We start from the raw sequence: 19,093 nt of genomic DNA on the forward strand, positions 1-19,093 counted from the left end.
TAGGAATCAACATGAATTAAAACTAGCACATTCAAAATAAAAATCTACAACATTATTGAGAGAAATTTAAAAGTATGTGGAAAGACAGTCCATGTTCATGGATATAAAGACTCAATATTTTAAGATGGAAATTCTTTAAATTTATTTGATTTATAGATTCAGTGTAACCCCTATCAAAATTCTATCAGGCTTTTTGGTGGAAATTGTCAAGTTAATCCCCAAATTATATGGAAATACAAGGGACCTAGAATAGCCACCATTTTAGAAAAGAAAAACAATGAAGAAGGAATTACACTATCAATTTGAAAACACACTATCAAGATGTAGTTTCGACATTAGCTAGACATACAGATTAACAGAAGTCCAGAAGTAACCTCTTACATTTATAGCTAACTGACTTACAACAAAATACCAAGGTAATTTATGGGGAAAAGATAGTTTTTTGAATAAAACCTGCTGAGATATTTATATGCAAAAGATTTTTTTTAATGAACAGAGACCATTATCTCACAGCATATGCAATATTAATTAAAAATGGATCATCTAAATGTAAAATGTAAAAGCTAAAACTATAAAACTCATAGTAGGTGATATAGGAGAAAATCTTCGTGAACTCTTGTTGGCAAAAGTTTCTTAGATGTGACACTAACAGCATGATACACAAAAATAGAAAATATTTGCAAATCATATAGCTGATAAGGGACTTGTATTCAGAATTTAATGAATATCAGCCATTTCAACAAAATATATTTAATATAATAAAACTTCAATATAATTAAAGTCTGCAACATGAGTGAGTAAACTATATATTTTAAGAGTCATTATTTTGGTTATAAGTTTTGATTCTAATGCAAATGGGTTTAGGTAAGAAACTGTATGATTTTTAGTAAAGTTAAATTGTTTTAATATAAGACAAAATTATGTACAAATGTAAGAGTATATTTACAGTTTTGAAAGGTTTGCTCAACAAATCTTTATCTGGTATTTGCTTAAAATACTAAACCCCACTAAGACCTTAAATAAATATACCCTCAAACTTTAATCATGATATCACAAACACACATATACATACACACGTATACTTACCACAGAGAACAATATCATTATTTGACATACAATAAATTGTCAAAGTCATTAAAATACTACATAGACTTATCCTAATTTTGTTTATAATATTGGAAATTATAAAAATAATTTTAACATATAATTCTATATGTAATGTTTATATGTCCTCCACAGGGTAGTAAATAATATACAGGGCACATAAAGATATACACAGATAAGGCAGTAAAGGATATTATCATAAATGCTTTATATAATTCATGAGAATGAATTGATATTAATAATAACTGGATGACTTTATACAAGATTAATCATTTACAATGCACATATGGAAGTAGTTCATATAACCAATTTAATACAGCTGGTACTATTAGCAGCAACATTTTAAAGAGTAGAACACTGAAGTACAGAAGGATAAGCTATTTGTGCAAGGTTACATAGGGTACAAAGTGACAGAAAGGGACACAACTGGTTAGTCTGGTTCCAGATACTATTATCCTTATTTAAAAAATGGTTTTTGTACTTTTAAAAAATTTTTATTGGAGTATACTTGATTTAAAATGTTGGTAACAGATACTATTATCTTTAAATTGGATTTAACATCAACTTTGCCACTTATAAACTTTGTGAATTTGGACCAATTTTTTATCAATGTACTAGCTCAAATTCTTTATAAAATCAGTCTGTGAACAAGGAATATTTTCATAGTAATTTCTAGCTCTAATATTCAATGACTTGTGACACAGCATTAGTAATCAGGAATGTGTTCAATGTAATGTATTTTTCCATATTAAGAGCAGTAAAGGGATAGCCTGGCTGAGGCTAAAAAGTTAGAGACTGTTTTGGAAAGGGCTATGGGAGATAACACTTTGTGTGTGGCAGAGAGAATTCTTAAGCCAAAGAGAACGCATTTCTAGAATGAGACTCTTTCTAAACTAATTGAGAGCAAATTAATTGAGGGAATAAATTCAATGGATATTTGGTGAATCCCTACTATGTGGAAATCATTGTGCTGACCACTGGTGGTTAGAGATCACTAAAAGGAATTTATGGTTCAGTAGGTTAGACAGAGATGTAAAAGCTAACTTTAATGCAAGGCACAGTAAAATGTATGGGAGATAGAACTGCCACCTAGATATGTGGGAGTATGATGGAAAGAACAATGAATTCTGACTTGCTATGAAAATAAAGACTTTATTTAAAAAATAATATTTGAACTGTGTGTAAAAGAATGAAAAAAGGTACAATTTGGATTAAATTTTAAAACCTGAGAGAGATATCAATAGGCATAGAACAGGAAGGATATTCTATGCTGAACAAACCCTCTATATAATCTCAAAGTTGGTTACATGGAGAGATGTAGCATGAGATGAAACAAAAATACTTGAAGTATTACATAGCTGTCCTTGACTACATGGTGTGGAGATTAGACTCTTCCTTCAGTAGGATAAGGACCTATTTTGACTTGTGTCTGTGTTTCAGAATAATCATTTGTAGCAGTGAGGTGGGGAACCTGCAAAAATACAGTTGTCAGAGTCAACTGTAGCAGCCTAACTTATGGCAGTGCATGGGCATGGAAAAGGAAATGATGACAGACAGGTACATTTTGAAACAGCATTTTCAGAAACCAGACAATCGGACAATCACTGGGATGTATGCAGGTGAAGGAGGGAGAAAAGAAACATGACTATAGTTGCTGGCCTGAAGCCAGGGTAATCCAAGATCAATTGGGCTCTTCAAAATATAATTGCCTCCAAAGAAGACAGGTTATGTATGTTTGAGTCTCTGTGTGTGTGTGTGTGTGTGTGTGTGTGTGTGTGGGTGTGGGTGTGGGTGTGGGTGTGGGTGTGGGTGTCTGTGGGTGTCTGTGGGTGTGTCTGTGTTTCTGTATCAGAAGAAAGATAATGTATTAGTCAATTTACCTTAGAGTATGTCCTGTTTTATCTGCCTGTCAAATATCCACCTTGCCATGTCCAACAGCTTGATGCTCAGGTCATCACAGGACATTTAACTTTGGGTGACATGAGTACACATAAGAGTGATGATTGAAAACTTGGGAATAGATGAAAGAGAGGAAATTTATATATTGATTTTTGGAAAATGTTAATATTGAAAGATTGGGAATTGAACAAGAAGCCAGCAAGAAGTCCCTCAGCCACCAGACAGCTAGGATGAGAACCAGGGAGGTTTTCCATAAAAGGGTAAATTTGAGAGTTTTACATAGATTAAGTATGGAGAAATATTTACTTCTGTGTTTGACTCATTAGAATTATGATTTTATATGATTTTAGTAGTATGATGTGAGCGAAGGCCAGATTTATAACTATGTATTAATTATGCATAAATACAGAATAAAATAATAAAGTATCCAGATTTATCAATCCAAATGCTTAAATACATCAGAGTTGGAATATCAGAGTTAGATAGTAGCATGAAATCTTATCTGGGAAGAGTGTTTAGACCACGGCATAGGAGGATTTAAAAATGCTTATAGGCCAAAGGGAAAGAATCAATAGAGAGAAAGAGATTATTGTAGTAAAATAAAACTGAAAGAATGGAATAACTAGTGAGCACAAGTGAAGGTGAGGGGAAGGGGTGGACTTTAAAGCAGTGAAGAGGAGTAAGAAACATGAAAAAAGAAAGTAAGAACTGAAAAACAAGAAATATGGGAAGAGGTGCGGGTGACAATCAAAGGACGCCACTCCATGAGGGACTCCATCTTAATAAATTAAGATTCCATTTTTCAGAGGGTACAAAAATATTGTTAAGGTTTAAGGCAGTTTTTCTCAAAATTAGCTACATATTAGAGCTTCTTTGTTTTATTAAATAAAATCTCTCCAAGTGACTCTACTATGTGTTACCATATCATTTAAATAAAAATATTTCAGGGTGTAGTCCAGGCATCAATATTTTTTAAAGTTTCTCAGGTAGAACTCTAATACTCAGGACGAAGAACCATTGATTTAAGAGAATTGTAAAAGTCTAAGAATAGCATCTTTGGAGTACAGACAGGATAGCTAACTACAAATAGTAAAATCTGCATCTTTAAAATATTAATATTATATAATTATATATAAAAATCTATATCTCCAATATAGAGCAATTGGTTTTTCAAGAAAACTAGCAATGTGTGAATGAGACCTTAAGACAACAGAGTGGGATATCATTTAGAGTGAACCTGGAAGATTTCATTGATGGCCTACAAAATTGTCTTTTGTGCAGCAAAAAATACACTGCATGAACTGAAGAATCATACTCACCCATGCCAGTAATTTCTCTCTTAACACAAGATGTGCTCATAACCTGATTACACTTAATTTTCAGTTGTGAAAGATGCAGCTGCTGTTTTACGGCAGTGCTCCCATAAGTGTATTTCATGAACCATACATGTCAGAATCACCCTGTTCCTTTTTACAATAAGCAAGCATAATAAAGTCAGAAGGCTAGTTTATAACTGAGAACTTTTAACAAGAACCTGGGTAGTACTCACATTTTTATGACCAACTGATCCACGCTTGTGGACAAGGAGAGCTACCTCATAATAAGAAGACAGTAGACTCAAATACTTATGTACTTACATCAGGCCAAGATAGTCTCATGTCTACACTGAAAATGATCTGATTATAATACTTAAAATCTGTTTTCCAAGGCTCTCTTTGCTGGAGAGTGCTCATTGTCTCCTTTGTTTCTAACACTTTCACTCCTGTTGACAACAGATTACTAACCAAAGAGGAAACCAGTTGATCTTTTGTGGAGTTAGTGAGGAAAGGCAGGTTATTGAACGGTTAGTGATGAATGGAGCGTAAGAACCCATTTTATGACCCTTAAAATGCAGTTGCAGATCACGGTTCTGAATTATTTTGCTCTGTTTTACATTTTTTCTCTCACTGGGAAATCTATTTCCTTTTATTTCTAGGCCCTTGGAGGATGCTTTATAGCCACACCACTCTTTTACCGCATACCAGAATAACATTAAAAATACTAATTAAAAAGCTTCATTTCTTGGCATTTAAATAAGTTAAGAAATTAGAGGCACATAGACAAAAACAATCTATGTTCAAATAGATTTTCAAAGGGAAATATATAAAATATGACTCTTTAAAGGCAAGGCAAAAAGTGTTTTATAAAGAGATACATAAGGGAAATTAACTCTTGTAGACTGCAAATGCCAGAAATAAGCTTTTGATCCCCCAAGGCAAACATTTTTGAGATACGGTTCCACCACATAACTGCTATCGTTTTCTTAGTTACACTTTCCAGTTCCCTGCTGGGGGTTTTTCTGTATAAACTTACTTTTACTTCCAATTATGTTATTATAGAGATGAGAATCAGATCTAATTAAATAAGAACATGACAATAATTTTCATTCCTTTATCTGTATAAACCATAATTTTACTCCCTATGAAAGAGTGCTTCAGTAAAGATAAATGTAGATCTCTAGGTCCATCAATTCACTAGAAATAAAGACCAATACACTTATTCCTCCTCATTCATTCAGATCTACTTGTTTACAGATCTTTCTTTCTTTCATCCTCAAATAAACATTTATTAAGCATCTACTAGTTTAGGCATCTACTATATGCCAGGCACTATGGATACACAGACTATGGATACAGAAACAAATTATAGTTGTGCCCTCAAGACAAATGGGTAAAAAAGGTGGATTTCATCAATATGACAAGCGCCATAACCAAGATATGAATAAAATGTACTGTGGCTGTTTGAAACCTTTTCCCCACTACCCACATACATGGAAGAGGACATTCACATGGATGCATTTTTAGGTGAATTTTCAGCACTCAACTCAGTCTATAATGTTACCCCTTCCTATATCACTGAAGAAAGCACATCTTAATCCAATAAACAAAATAGGGGTAGCATTGAATTAACTCTAATTTATATTAACAATTATATCATGCAAAATAGGCAATAATTCATCCTTTGAACAAATATTTACTGCATGGCTAGTATGTCTGGCATGTGCTGGTATTAGAGTAGCAAACAAGACAGATGGCCACTGATGGAGTTTTTAGTTCGGGGTGGGGACAAGAAGAAAAGAAGATAATTTTAGTTGGTCATATTGGCTATGAAAGTGATGAGAGAAAGTTACAGAATAAGAATGTGTGACGGGGTGTGTATATGTATGTGTGTATGCTGGGAGGCTATTGACACTAAGCTGTTAGGAAAGTTTTCTCTGAGGAGATGATATTTTGAGCTGGGTCCTGAATGATGAGAGTGAATTAGCCTTGTAAAAGATCAGATAAGAAGTGTTCTTGGTTAACAGAAAATAGTATACAAAAGCCATGAGACATATTGTTAACTATTTCTTCCCACACATTTCACACTGATGAGGACACACCACTGTATCATAATATCTTGGCTAGAAACTACTGTTTTTGGTGGGTTGCAAGAACAGGAACTATTAAGGAAGAAGAATTACTAGGAATTATCTACTGAAAACTACCAAGGAATGCTTCCTCACAAAGTAAAAAGTCTAAAGAATAGGAGAAAGTAATCAAGCTATAAATAGAAGGGAAAGAGATCAAGGTAAAGGAGATAATTAGAGAAAATGGGAAAGAGCAAGGCACATTCAGGTAACTGGAAATGATAGTTCAGTAGGACTGAAACATACATATAGAAATAGAGGGCCAAAGATGAAGCTGGAGAGAAGAGCAACCATAACATAAAGACTTAAGTACACTGCTGAGGCATTTGGAATGCTTTTTTACTGCTCTGAACTATTTATCTAATACTAAAATACATAGGTATACAAATTTATTTATTAGTATTCACTATATACTATACTATTATATATTAGATTATATTCTATATTATTATATATTTTATGTTATATAATATATATTATATATAAACTTTAGTAATAATTAGGAGCCTTTCTAATACTCTAAAAAGTATAAAGAATCATGACCTTCCTGGCTTGAGAGCAATTTCAAATTATTAAATCTGACTCTCAGATGTAGAGGAAAATATAGATCAGTGGTCTTTACATGACTGGGCAACTTAAACCTTTTGGGCTTGTTTTTTATATTGATTACTTAAGTATTACTTATAGAGCTTCAGATCCAGGAAAGCTGAAGTGAATCTTTCTCATCTGTATTTCTCAACCACTCCCTAGATAATTTTGATGTACAGCCAGTTTGGAAAGTACTAGAGTCAACCAGATTTCTAAAAATTCTCAAGGAAGAATATTATTACTTCTTTATGGTTTATATACAGAACACAAAAAAGATTGTGAGATAACTTGCAATTTATTTAAATGTAATAAGTATAGCTAATGATAAAAATAAAATAAATCAAGGATAAAGATTTTGCCAGATTTCTGTGTTTTCAAAGATACAATCTACTATCTTATCTTAATTTTTCCCATTGTAATGATTCTATTTCATGTCCAGGTAATCAATGTCTAATAGTATTACCCAGCAATTTATTAATACAGTCCTTTGTATTTATCTGCAAAGGAAATTTAACCAATTTCTACAAGAGTTCAAAATAATTTGAAGTTTTAAGCTACATGTTTAATGCTTGAAACTTCAGTATATTAAATATATTCATTATATTAATTAAATATGTTCAATATATTACATTTTAAAAATCAAGTATAAAAGGTCAAGCAGCTATGTGTACATCTAGTTAATTCTACTTTAAAGTCCATGTAGATATACTTTCATTCAAAAAGTAAACATAAATTTAAAGCTTTTTAAGCTAAATTATGCCATACAATAAGTCTGAAATTCACTTTCATTTCTTCAGCAATGTCTTCACCAATGCGTTGTATAATGCCCAAGGAAATAATTGCTTCAAATATTCTCACCTGTATGACACTGTCCCCAGGGTTCATATCTGTATAAACAAAGACATCATAGGATATTTCAGGGAAGGTTGGAGTGTTATCGTTTGCATCCATCACCCGAATATTGACGGTAACTGGCTCACTTTCTTGAACACCATCAAATGCCGTTATCTTTGGGGATAGAAAAATACATTTAATAGAGTATTCATGCAAACATAAGCACTACAGAATTAACTCCTACAATTTAAGAAGTTTCTCGTATGTAATTTACAGTTTTAAAAGGGTGCTAAAATGTTTGCTGATAAAAGGAAGTAATAAAACTATAATAGTACATATAATCAAAGTGTTTTAATGTGCTAAGAAGCAATTACGGAGGAGTCTGCTTTGTTTTTAATGTATTGAATGCAAGCACGTTTTAAAGAAGCTGATAGGTAAAATGTCTTAGAGGCTTGAAATGGCCAATGACACTGCTAATTTTTAGAAGTTAACTACTATTTAACCTTTAAAAAATTAATAGTAAAATACTCTCCATTTTTACATGTTTTGTTTACAATGCAACAGTTGCTTTTACAGCCAACATGCTTACATCAGTCAAGAAAATAGATGCCCTAAACATGTAATATCATTTTCTAATAATTCACAAAAATCACAATTTTTAAAGGACCCATTGGCATTTGTTAAGACTGATATCTTAATTACATTATTAACTTTTAAAGAAGGTCTCACCAAAAAATCAGTGCTATAACACTACCATCCTCGTTCTAAATGACTTTTGAAATCCACTCTGTATCTAACTTTTAACTGGGGACTTTAGGTTTTCTGAAAGCTCTGAGTTTGCTGTGTAAGCTTTTCCCGACAAAAATCCTCCTTATATAAATTCCATTACCTACCCTTTTCTATCAGTTCATTTTCCCCCTATATTTGAATAAAATCTAGCTCAGAAATTTGGATAATGAATAGAACTTCCTTTTTACCTCTATTCAGCTGTCAACTTTCTCTCTCTCTCTCTCTTCACTAACCTAACCTACAAATTCTTGTTGTGGGAGGCTGTCCTGTGTATTATAAAAGGTTTATCAGCATCTTCAGTGTCTACCCACCAGATGCCAATAGCACCTCTTCATAAGAGTAACAGTCAAAATTCTTTCCAGAAATTGCAAACAGGTCCTGGGGAAGGGCAGGATGGGGAGGGTGGTGGGTGCAGGAATCATCCCCAGTGAGAACCACTGGCCTAACCGTATGACAAACTTAAAACTGCAATAACAATAAATAAATAAATAAATGTTAGAAAATAATTTTTTTATTTTGTTGATTCTACTTTATAATATCTCAATTTAAGTCAATCATGAGTGTATGGTGAAGAGTGAGATTCCCATTTTCTTGTGTTCATTTCAAAATTTGTCTTTCTTCTGTTGGAAAGAATGGTAATAAACTACAGAAACTTACAAACAGAAAAAAGAGAAATACATGTGAAGAATTTTTTATTATTTATATTCTCTGTTATTACTTGAAAATATTGCATTTTTCCTTTCAAATCATTGACCTTTTCAGTTTTAAACAGACACCTCTTGCTCTTGCATACATATATATGTATATTTATATGCATATATATGAAATCTCTTTACCGAAAAGATGTAAGTTTGCTGTTCTTCCCTGTCCACTGGTTGAAGTAAGGTGAGGTAGCGAGTGATTCCAGTCTGCGTGATAGTGAAGACTGAAGTATAATCATTCAGAAAAAGGTGAAGCTCTGGGTCTTTCGTCTTTAAAAAAAAAAAAGTGCCATTATTTATAATGTTAATAAACAATGCATTTATTAGTTCATTACCTGGAAATTAATTTTTCAAATTTATTACAAAAATACATAACTGTATTAAGAATTTCTAAAGAAAAGAAAGATTTAACTAGAAATTTACTCATAATTGCACAAAACTATCCACAGACAATTACTCACTTTGTGGAAAATAAAATACTTAAATAAGTACTAGTATAATTAATGTGAATAAAAGGAAAAATAGGAAGAAGAAGAAGACAGAAAACAGTCCATTTGAATATATTCTTATTGATTATTTAATATCAATATTTTCCAGAACTTCATTGGACTCGAGAAATAAGAAATAAATACAAGAAAAGGAAATTGGAGGCAAGAATTTTAGCTGTAGAATTTTACAATTAATTCATTTGTAGTAATAAACTGCACACATGCATATTATTAACCTGTTCTCATGTTTAATGTAAAATAGAAATAAAATTGGTTATGTATATAATTCATTACCTATAAATAATGTGCTTGCTCTTTCTTATATTAATGTAAAGATTCTCCAAGGGGAAACTTAATATTTATTTTAATTAAAATATTTCAGATGATTAGATTCAAAATATATGAATTGACACGTGTCTGAAAAAAGGGTTTAAAAATGATATATACATAAAAAGGAAGTGACTGCAAAAGTTCAAAACACAGGTAATTAACTAGGCCTTGGAAATCCTTCACAATCTTATTGCCATCTCTGAAAGACAAGGTATTAATCTCTACAATTCAGAGAAAGAACAAAGACATAAAATGGGTAGGCTTGGATTGGCATCTGCATAGTGGAATAGCAAGGAAGGTGCAGCAAATAAAATGGGAATGTTGAGAGAGAGTGGACTACCAGGAAGGCTGTGAAAAAATAGATACAGGGATGATACAGCGAGGTAAGGTGTTTTACAGATTATGGCAACTTTTAAAATATTATGGTGTGAAATGTGATTTAATATCACAGATTTCTAAGTCTGATATCAAAGGCTGAGGGCGGAGTAGAGAGCCAGGAATTGTTAAACACATTGTCGATTAAAAAGAAAAAAAAAATTAGAACTCATATTTAAAAAATTTCTATGTAGAAGTGAGAAAGTTGAAATGCATGCTACTACATTAAAAGGTTGGCATGATTTGATCCACAAGATACTTTACATCTCCCTAAAGTTTCAATATGTGTATACTTCAAATAACCTTGGAATGAATGGTTTCATTTGAACCTGACACAAGTTCTGTATTTGCAGTATCTTATTAGGAGATAATATTTAGCTATATCATGGCAGCTTCCTTGCCCATGATTTTGATATAAGGTCAATGTGCTACATTTATCTCGGAACACTAAAAAAATTTATACTATAGATAATAATATCTGTTGGTCCACTTATAAAATAATCAAAGTTGTAAAAAAATCAAGAGGCTTCTCACTGATATTTTCCAATGGGCATTCAGCTGTTTTCATTTCAGTGCCATGACCCCAGTTTCTCAGCATGGCTAGGAAGTGGGGTATTTTGGTTAATCAAATAGCTTAGTTAATAAAAAGTTAAATTCTTTTAAAAAGTAATTTATAAAATACACATTAAAACATATTTTTAAACCACATTTTTGGGATTCTTCTTTTGTTATACTTTAGAGCCAATTGTAATCTAATTCAATTATTATTTTTAAATGATCACAAATGTTAGCATACAGTTTCAATTAATTAAAAAAAGCTAAATAAATGAGTGTCTGCCTTTTTAGTGTTTACCCTTGATTTTACCTATCAAAGTAAAGTCACTAGGCTTTTAAATTCATATATTTTTTTCTGTTCTCTGAACGTACCAACAATGGTGCCAACAAACACAGCTTCTTTTCCTCATATTACACTACGAGTAATCCAAGCTGAGCAAGTTTTGCTATGTGATTTGCTTGCCAAATATTTACTTCTTTCCTTTTGTTCAAATCCTTCAGTCATTCTCTACTTCCCTTATGACTAATCCTCTCTCAATTTCTCTTCTTCCTTTCAACTGTAGCTTCTGTTAGTAAATTTGTTAGATATATTCATTCATATACTCACCACGTTTTAAGCATTTTTTTAATGTCAGGTACTGAGATAGTGCAATACTGTAATGAATGTTGGGTATGTATATGTGACTGTGGTATGATTGTATCACAAACCACACTATTTCACAAATTTATGAAAGCGACAAGATTTCCATTGCCAAGCAACTCCCATTCGAAGATGATATACACACCAGGACTTCATAAACAGGCTCTCTCATATTTGATAACCAGAAACACTAAAGTCCTTTTGATAATTTGTCTCCATTTCAAGTCCTTTTATAAAAACTAGCTAGGGACTAAAATAACATTTCCCAGAACTGCAGGCTGCTTTATGTAAAAAAAATAACAGAATGCATAATGTTAGTATTGTACATGGCATCTTACAGCTTATTCCAATCTGCTTTGCACAGTTAATTTCTGATTAAAATATAACTTTTGAAGTTTATTAATATTTAAAATAATAACCTTCTGAAATTTATATATGTATATAGCATGCATAGATGCTATTGGTAAATGTCTGGGTATTTAAGTATAAGAATTTAAGAAGGCAGATTTGGAAATGTTCAGCCGGTTATCACTCAAAGTTTAATACCTTAGATTCATTTGTAAGGATAATACTAGTTTCAGGTGTGGTGTACTATGAGTGTAAATGGAAGATAATGCTCTGGCTTATTATTCTGATAGGGACAGTGTATTTTATGTAGTCCTTGTGTCTATAAATTTATTTAAATTAAATATTAGTTTTCTAAATCAAAATATACACAGAAGGCTGATTAATATAACAATCTTTTTCCCCAACATAAAGAAATATTATTTTACTCTAAAGTATACGTTCAGCATATACCAAAAGCACAATATATTACTTTGTTAATTTGTGTATTATTTTCTGGGAGTATAAAACAAACTGATATTTATTCACAGCACAAATAAAGTGAATGCAAAAGTAAACACATATACAAACACAAAGGTAAACACATGAATGTAAAATTTTAAAATCTCATCATATAGAATAAATATGTTCAAACATGACAGTCTATTGGATTTAAAACCAACTATGGGTTTCCAATGAGACTCAAAAGATGACATCACACATACATACACACACAAGATTATATGCATCCTCATATATATGCACATACAACACAGAAATGTATATGTGCACATACATATGCATACTTATGCGCATACATATAAATTACAAAGCATAACAAGAAAATAACAAAAAATTTAATCTCATCTGCCAATTTGAATTAGTTGACAGTAGTTCTCTGAAGTACCTTGTTTAAAAGGGTTCAACCCTAAGATTAGAATTTTTCTAAAAGAATGCAATAATGAATTATTAATGCTCCATGGGCTAAAAAAATTAATAATTAAATAATCTTTGTTTAAGTTCACATGCAGTTTGGATTCTCCACAATTTCATACTACTATAACCAATAATATGATGTAATAAATTTAAATTACATATATTTTAATAGTTTTAGGTCTTTATAAGTGATAATGAAGTAATTGCCTTTTTTTTTTTTTTGTAGAAAGGAAAAAGAACAAGAAAATGAACCACAGCAATTAACAAAAGAGCAAACACAAAATTAACACCTAGTACCTACAGGAACTCCACCAGGTGGAACCTATATGCAAATTAAACATTAAATTAAAAAATGTAAATATAAATGACCACAAATATATATATGGCATACAAGTGTACACTAGGAAAAAAAACAATGAACCACAAAACAAACAAACAAAAACCTTTTCCAGTTTATTTAAACTAACAACTTTTTCGAAGGTGTATTTTTTTCTTAGTATTTTGAAACATCATAACATATATATGATAGTATAACAATATTTATAAAGCATATAAGTACATTATACCTTTATAAGTGTACTGTATTAAATTTCAAGGATACCTTTATTTTGAAACAAAACACTATATAGGGATGCAAACTGACTTGGAATTATAAGTGGATCATTGCCTTTCTGCAAGCCAAATGCATAACCTGTTGATTATTATTCCCCGTTATTTTTTTATAACTAGAATTCAATAAGCAACTTTTAGTGGTTCTGCCACTGAAAACCTGGTGGTTTCAGACATGCCTCTTTTGCATTACCTGCTCTATGTATATTCTGGACTATTATGAAACTGTGAAGTAAGAATGGTTGAAAAAAATTATAAATATGATTCATATATATATTACATATGCATGTATAAATATATATTGATCTCTATAGGAAGGAACATTAGTACAAATATTTTTGTCTACTTTCTTTTTCAGTTTTACTGTGACCCTTAATATTCCTTCTGACTCAAAATCTAAACTGCTAATAACACCACAAATCACCGATCTCTGCTACTAGTTCCTAAAACTCTGCCTTACTGAATTGAAGGAAGAAAACAACTGAATTGAAGGAAGAAAACAACTTCATTTTTGGATAAACAGATCCAAGTCTGTCCCCTTCTTGGCATCTACCCTGTGGCTTAGCTGTGCTCAAGAAAACCAACTCCTGGAATGACTACTTCTCTTTCATGCCTGATGCTTCATCTCTGTTTCTATTGGTAATACCTGTATGAGGTGATGTGTCTTTGCCCTTAATCTTAATGTAAATCCTTAAATCCTGTACCCTTATGCTGATTAATTTCACTAATTCTGACATTCAAAAACTACTAGAATTTACCATGTAGTAAAATTCTTGCCTGCAAACTAAAAGGGCCTTGAAGTTTTCTTTTGTTAATACAGATCCTAAAATAACCTAGCAATGAACATATTTTACTTTTGAGAAGTGACGAGCACTTGGCCTGGAAAAAAAATATGATTCAGAAGGACATAAATTCATCTTCAAACACATCAATGACTAATCTAAAGATTTATTCTGTATACTGGCAAATGGAAGATATAAGGAATAATGGTTGAGTTACAAGAATGCTCGCTTCAACTCAATGTGATGAAAAGCTTTCTAGTAGTTAGTTGTCCCACCATGGAATGGGCCATATTGTGAAACAGTTAATTCAATACCATTAGAACTGTTGATACATATGCCAGATATTCTCATTCCTTTACTTGTGTCTGAACTTATTAGTTTATTAAACAATTACTAGAACATACTAAGTTCTGGGAACTGTATTAGATCTTCATGATACAAAAGTTATTAAGATCTAGGACCTATCCTCGATTTAAATTCAATGAGGGAGAAAGACACACACAATGATGTAAATATAACTTTAGAGAAATTCACCAAAAAGAGACATGCAACTCAACTGAGAGAATGCATAATCTAGAAAAGATTCTTAAATGAGGGTGTGCCTGAGCTGAATTCCAAACACTGAGCATGTTCTTCAAGCCAGTTCATGTAATGGAAAATGAAAGATTTCAAAAAAGAAAATGTAACAAACAAAGGTAATTAGATAAGCAGTAGTTTGGTGTAACGCACGAAACCACAAGTAGTTGCTAAATGTAATAGGTGAAGGAGAAATTTTCAGAAAATGAGGCTGCAAAAATGTTCAGGTATCAAGTAGCAGAAAACCATGCACATAGGCTTGAAATTTTTTCTGCAGCAAGTCATGAGAGTATACTAGGTAGAAGTGTGATATAGTAAGATTTGAGCTTTGAATAAATCATTCTAGCGGCTGAGTGAAAGATGGTTTTGAGTAAGAAAAAAAAATGGGAGCAAGAAGATTAGGAGGCAATTTTAATAAAAGACAAATAGGTTGTAAGAGTGGGGAGAGAAAAAGAGAGTCAAGAAATATTCAGAGGACAAAACAGGAAGAATTTAAAGATTTCTTAATTGTCTTGAGTAAAAAAAAAATCAAGGATGACTCCTAGGTTTCAAGCTTGAGTGGCACAATGAAGTGTAACATCAACTCCTGAAGAATGGATTTTAATATAACATTTCACATAGTATAGGAAGTTGGATTAAATGATGTTTAACATTCTGTGGACTTATTTAAAGTATAGATATATCGAAGTTGTAGATGATATTTTAGAAAAATTTGTCACTAGGGATTAGATATACTTGTTCGGTTTCTAGGCACCTAATGACCATCACTCACTGCAGATGATTTTAGAAAGAGGATGGGCCTAAATAATAAACAAATGGCCAGATAGACATTGTTTAATCACTTGACATTTCTATAAAACATAGTAATTATGGCACTCTCCATGCACATGGCTTTATCTAAGGGAAATTTTCTCTCCCTTCCCATCCCCACCAGCCCCAAGTGAAGGAGCAGGCCATGGTGGCAGTGACTGCTACCATATATCTTTTTGGGTCACTGGCATTTGAACAAAAGGCTGCAACTGGTAAATATAAGGCTCACAGTGTTATACAGCGATCACAGGGTAGAACCAACAGTCAAGCCCAGGTCTATCTAACTCCAAAGCACAAACTCTTAAGAACCACAATGTGCCGTCCCATCCCTTGGAAACATTCAGAGTATTTAATAGGCTAACTGAATTGTAAATCTTCAAGAGCAGAATTCTAAGTAGTGTTTTCCAAAGGTTTCAGACCCAGAAGCTCTCTCCACCCTAAGTCAGTAATATCTTGAAGTCCCACTATCCTTTACAAAGTCCCTTAGAATGCAATTTTAACATTTGTAATTTTAAAGTGAATGACAATCCAGAAAAGTAAGAATGTATGCAAGCAAACATAGGGCTTAGTATGCAACCACTAAACAATATAAATGTACCAAGAAGTACAAATACATAAATTTTGCCATTATGGAAAAACTAAAACTACATTTTTTTTTTTTTAGGATTTAGCTTGTGCCAACCACTGTGTTCATGAAGATGTGACTTAAACTATTAGAAATTTCCAAACTGGCTAGTCACTGCTTAAAATATGATTATGCATTTAAATTAAAAACATGAAATAAAATCCACACCAAAATTTGTGGGACATAACTGGGCCTACAAAATATATTAGCTTAGCCAGGATAAAACTTCTTAATGTGGTTCTGTGAGTTTTCTAGTGAGTATTCACTAAATGACCTGTGACTCATGAAACACATTAAACTTCAGGAAATCCCTAAACACTCTGTGATGTGGGATGTGAAATTGTGTATGTATACGCACTTTTCTAGGAAGAAAGTCTATAGCATTAACAGCTGTTATCATAGTCAGACTACAGTCAGACTGTATAAAATAGAAAGGGGCTATCTAGACTAGTGATTAAAATCAATGACGTTATTTCCATTAGACCTTGGCTCAAGGTCTAACTCTACCATTTACTAATTCTGTGATCAGAGTAAGGCATTTAAAATTGCTTCAAATTTAAGGCACTTAAATTGCATTTAAATTTCCCTTTCTGCAATATGTAAAATTGCATCTATTATGTTTGCTGTGAAATTTAAGGGAATTAATGCAAGATAAAGCATTTACTATATTATCTGGAAGGTATTAAGAACTCAGTGTGAATTAGCTGTTGTTAAAACACATGATGAAAGAAAATGGGAGAGACTAAGAAGGGCAAAAAAGGTAGGATGAGGAAAAAAATAGAAAGCAGAGAAAGATATAAAGAGTAAAATAAAACACCTGGTGAGAAGTGGAGTGCACACAAGAGTTATCACAGCCTCTGCTAAGGGTTACAAAATTTTTCCAGAAAGAAAAAAAAAAAATCTGGAAGTGCCCTTGTAATTTACTAAACTGATGACAAAATCCCATGTAATGAAATTTTGGGGGATGTTCTAGAGCTGTGCTGTCTAATTAGCGACATGTGACCATTCACATTTAAAATAATTCAAATTAAACAAAATGTTAAAATTATGTTTTCAGTCTAGTTACATTTCAAGTGCTCCATAGCCACACAGGCTTAGTGGCTACTGTGCTGGACAGAATAGCTACAGAGTATTTCCACGATCACAAAGTTTTATCAGATGCTATCGAAATGGGAGACATTTCTGGGTCAGGACTTTGTAAGTTGCAAGTGACAGAAATCAGACTTAACGTATGTTAAAACAAAAAAAGATATTTGGGGAAATACTGTGCTAGGTCAGAGACTAAAAGGAAAATCTTTAGGGATTCATATAGATCTGGGGATATTCCAGCCTAAAAAATTGGGACTCGGTAGGACTCCTCTCTGTATGTCTCTGTCAGGCTTCATTCTCTCCCAATGACAATGGGCCTTCTCTATGATGTCAGCAAACTTGGTTACAATGGCTTCAGATTCATTTCCACTTCTTTAATACATGATGCCAAGGTCCTCCAGCTCCAATTTTGTTTTCCGTTCAATTCCTGGGAGGACTTTGACTGGACTGGTAAAAATTTTCTGTCCACTCTTTGGAGCAATCACTCTAGCTAAGGAGGTAAAATACTCTGATCTGCCCAATCTGGACAATTTGCCACTCCTTTAGTGAGTGTCAGTACCATAAGAACAGAGGACAATGATGTGTGGAGTGGAAGAGTGTTAGCATCAACATAGCCATTGGCAAAAGTGTGAGCGGGTCAGCTGCCCCAAAATGTGTTTTCTTTAATAACATAATGTCAGAAAAGTCCCCCAAATCACACTTCAGAGCTACCTTCATGATTTTTATACTTATTGTGTAATGCCATTATTTTTTCCTATTAGTATTACATAGTTTAAAGCCAATGTTAATTAAAAAGACTGCCCTCGTACTTTAGCAAACTGCAAGTGAAACATTTTCTTCCTTATACTGAATATCTGTAAACTGAAAAAGAACAGTTGCTAAATTCAAATTTACTTTTTTTATAATAACCTTGATATGGAATTAAATTACAACCCTAAGACTTTCATTTATACTGACTTTTTTCTCTATTCTATAGCTCATGCAACCATGTCTTTGTAATATCTCCCACTGGCATAAATATAACAAGAGATGTGTTAGCAAAATAAGAGCAAAAATTATATTTAACTTACATCTTCTACATCCTTGTCCAGAACTACAATTCTTAGAGGGCTGGTCAAATTCATACTGTCAGAAATAGTTGCTCCCACTGGGGCAGATTCCAGAATATAGCCTTGATAACTGGGCATTGTGAAATATGGGCTCTGATTGTTTACATCCAGTATTTCAATATGCAGACTGGCAAAAGCAGGAAGAGGATGACCATTGTCCTGTTCAGCCTAAAAAAGAATATAAAAGATTAAAACATTGTATGTTATGGAATCCTTTCGGGGTGCTATTTTTCATACTATATGTAGGAATTCTCTTTTAATCTGGTATCATTACAGAAAGAACTACTTTAAAGTAAAGGACCCTTAGAAAACATGAGGAAATAAAAGTCCAGAGAGGCTTCATCAATTTTTGCTTTCCTGTCTCAAACCCAGTGTATATTTCAAGAAAAAAAAATCATTGCAATAAACTTTTGTATCTGTCATGGCATATTATTAGAAAAAATAACAGCACTTAAATACATTTAGATAGAAAACTGAGAAGGGAA

General features: G+C 32.4%; 1 protein-coding gene across 8 annotated transcripts in view; it reads right to left on the reverse strand.

The window, feature by feature from the left end:
• Positions 1–19,093, reverse strand: part of PCDH15 (protocadherin related 15) — a 727,135-nt gene that overhangs the window by 280,862 nt on the left and 427,180 nt on the right. For 6 of the 8 annotated variants that reach the window (XM_033841882.2, XM_033841881.2, XM_073793727.1 and 3 more), the window contains 3 exons: positions 18,570–18,776; positions 9,496–9,630; positions 7,895–8,044 (listed from right to left, as the gene is read on the reverse strand). In XM_033841882.2, coding sequence (XP_033697773.1) covers positions 7,895–8,044; positions 9,496–9,630; positions 18,570–18,776 — 492 coding nt within the window. Of the gene's footprint in view, positions 1–7,894; positions 8,045–9,495; positions 9,631–13,309; positions 13,331–18,569; positions 18,777–19,093 lie in introns of all 8 variants that reach the window. The other 2 variants (XM_033841880.1, XM_019936415.1) reach the window with 1 other exon arrangement.

This window comes from Tursiops truncatus, chromosome 16 (genome assembly GCF_011762595.2).
Source record: "Tursiops truncatus isolate mTurTru1 chromosome 16, mTurTru1.mat.Y, whole genome shotgun sequence".
Lineage (NCBI taxonomy): Eukaryota > Metazoa > Chordata > Mammalia > Artiodactyla > Delphinidae > Tursiops > Tursiops truncatus.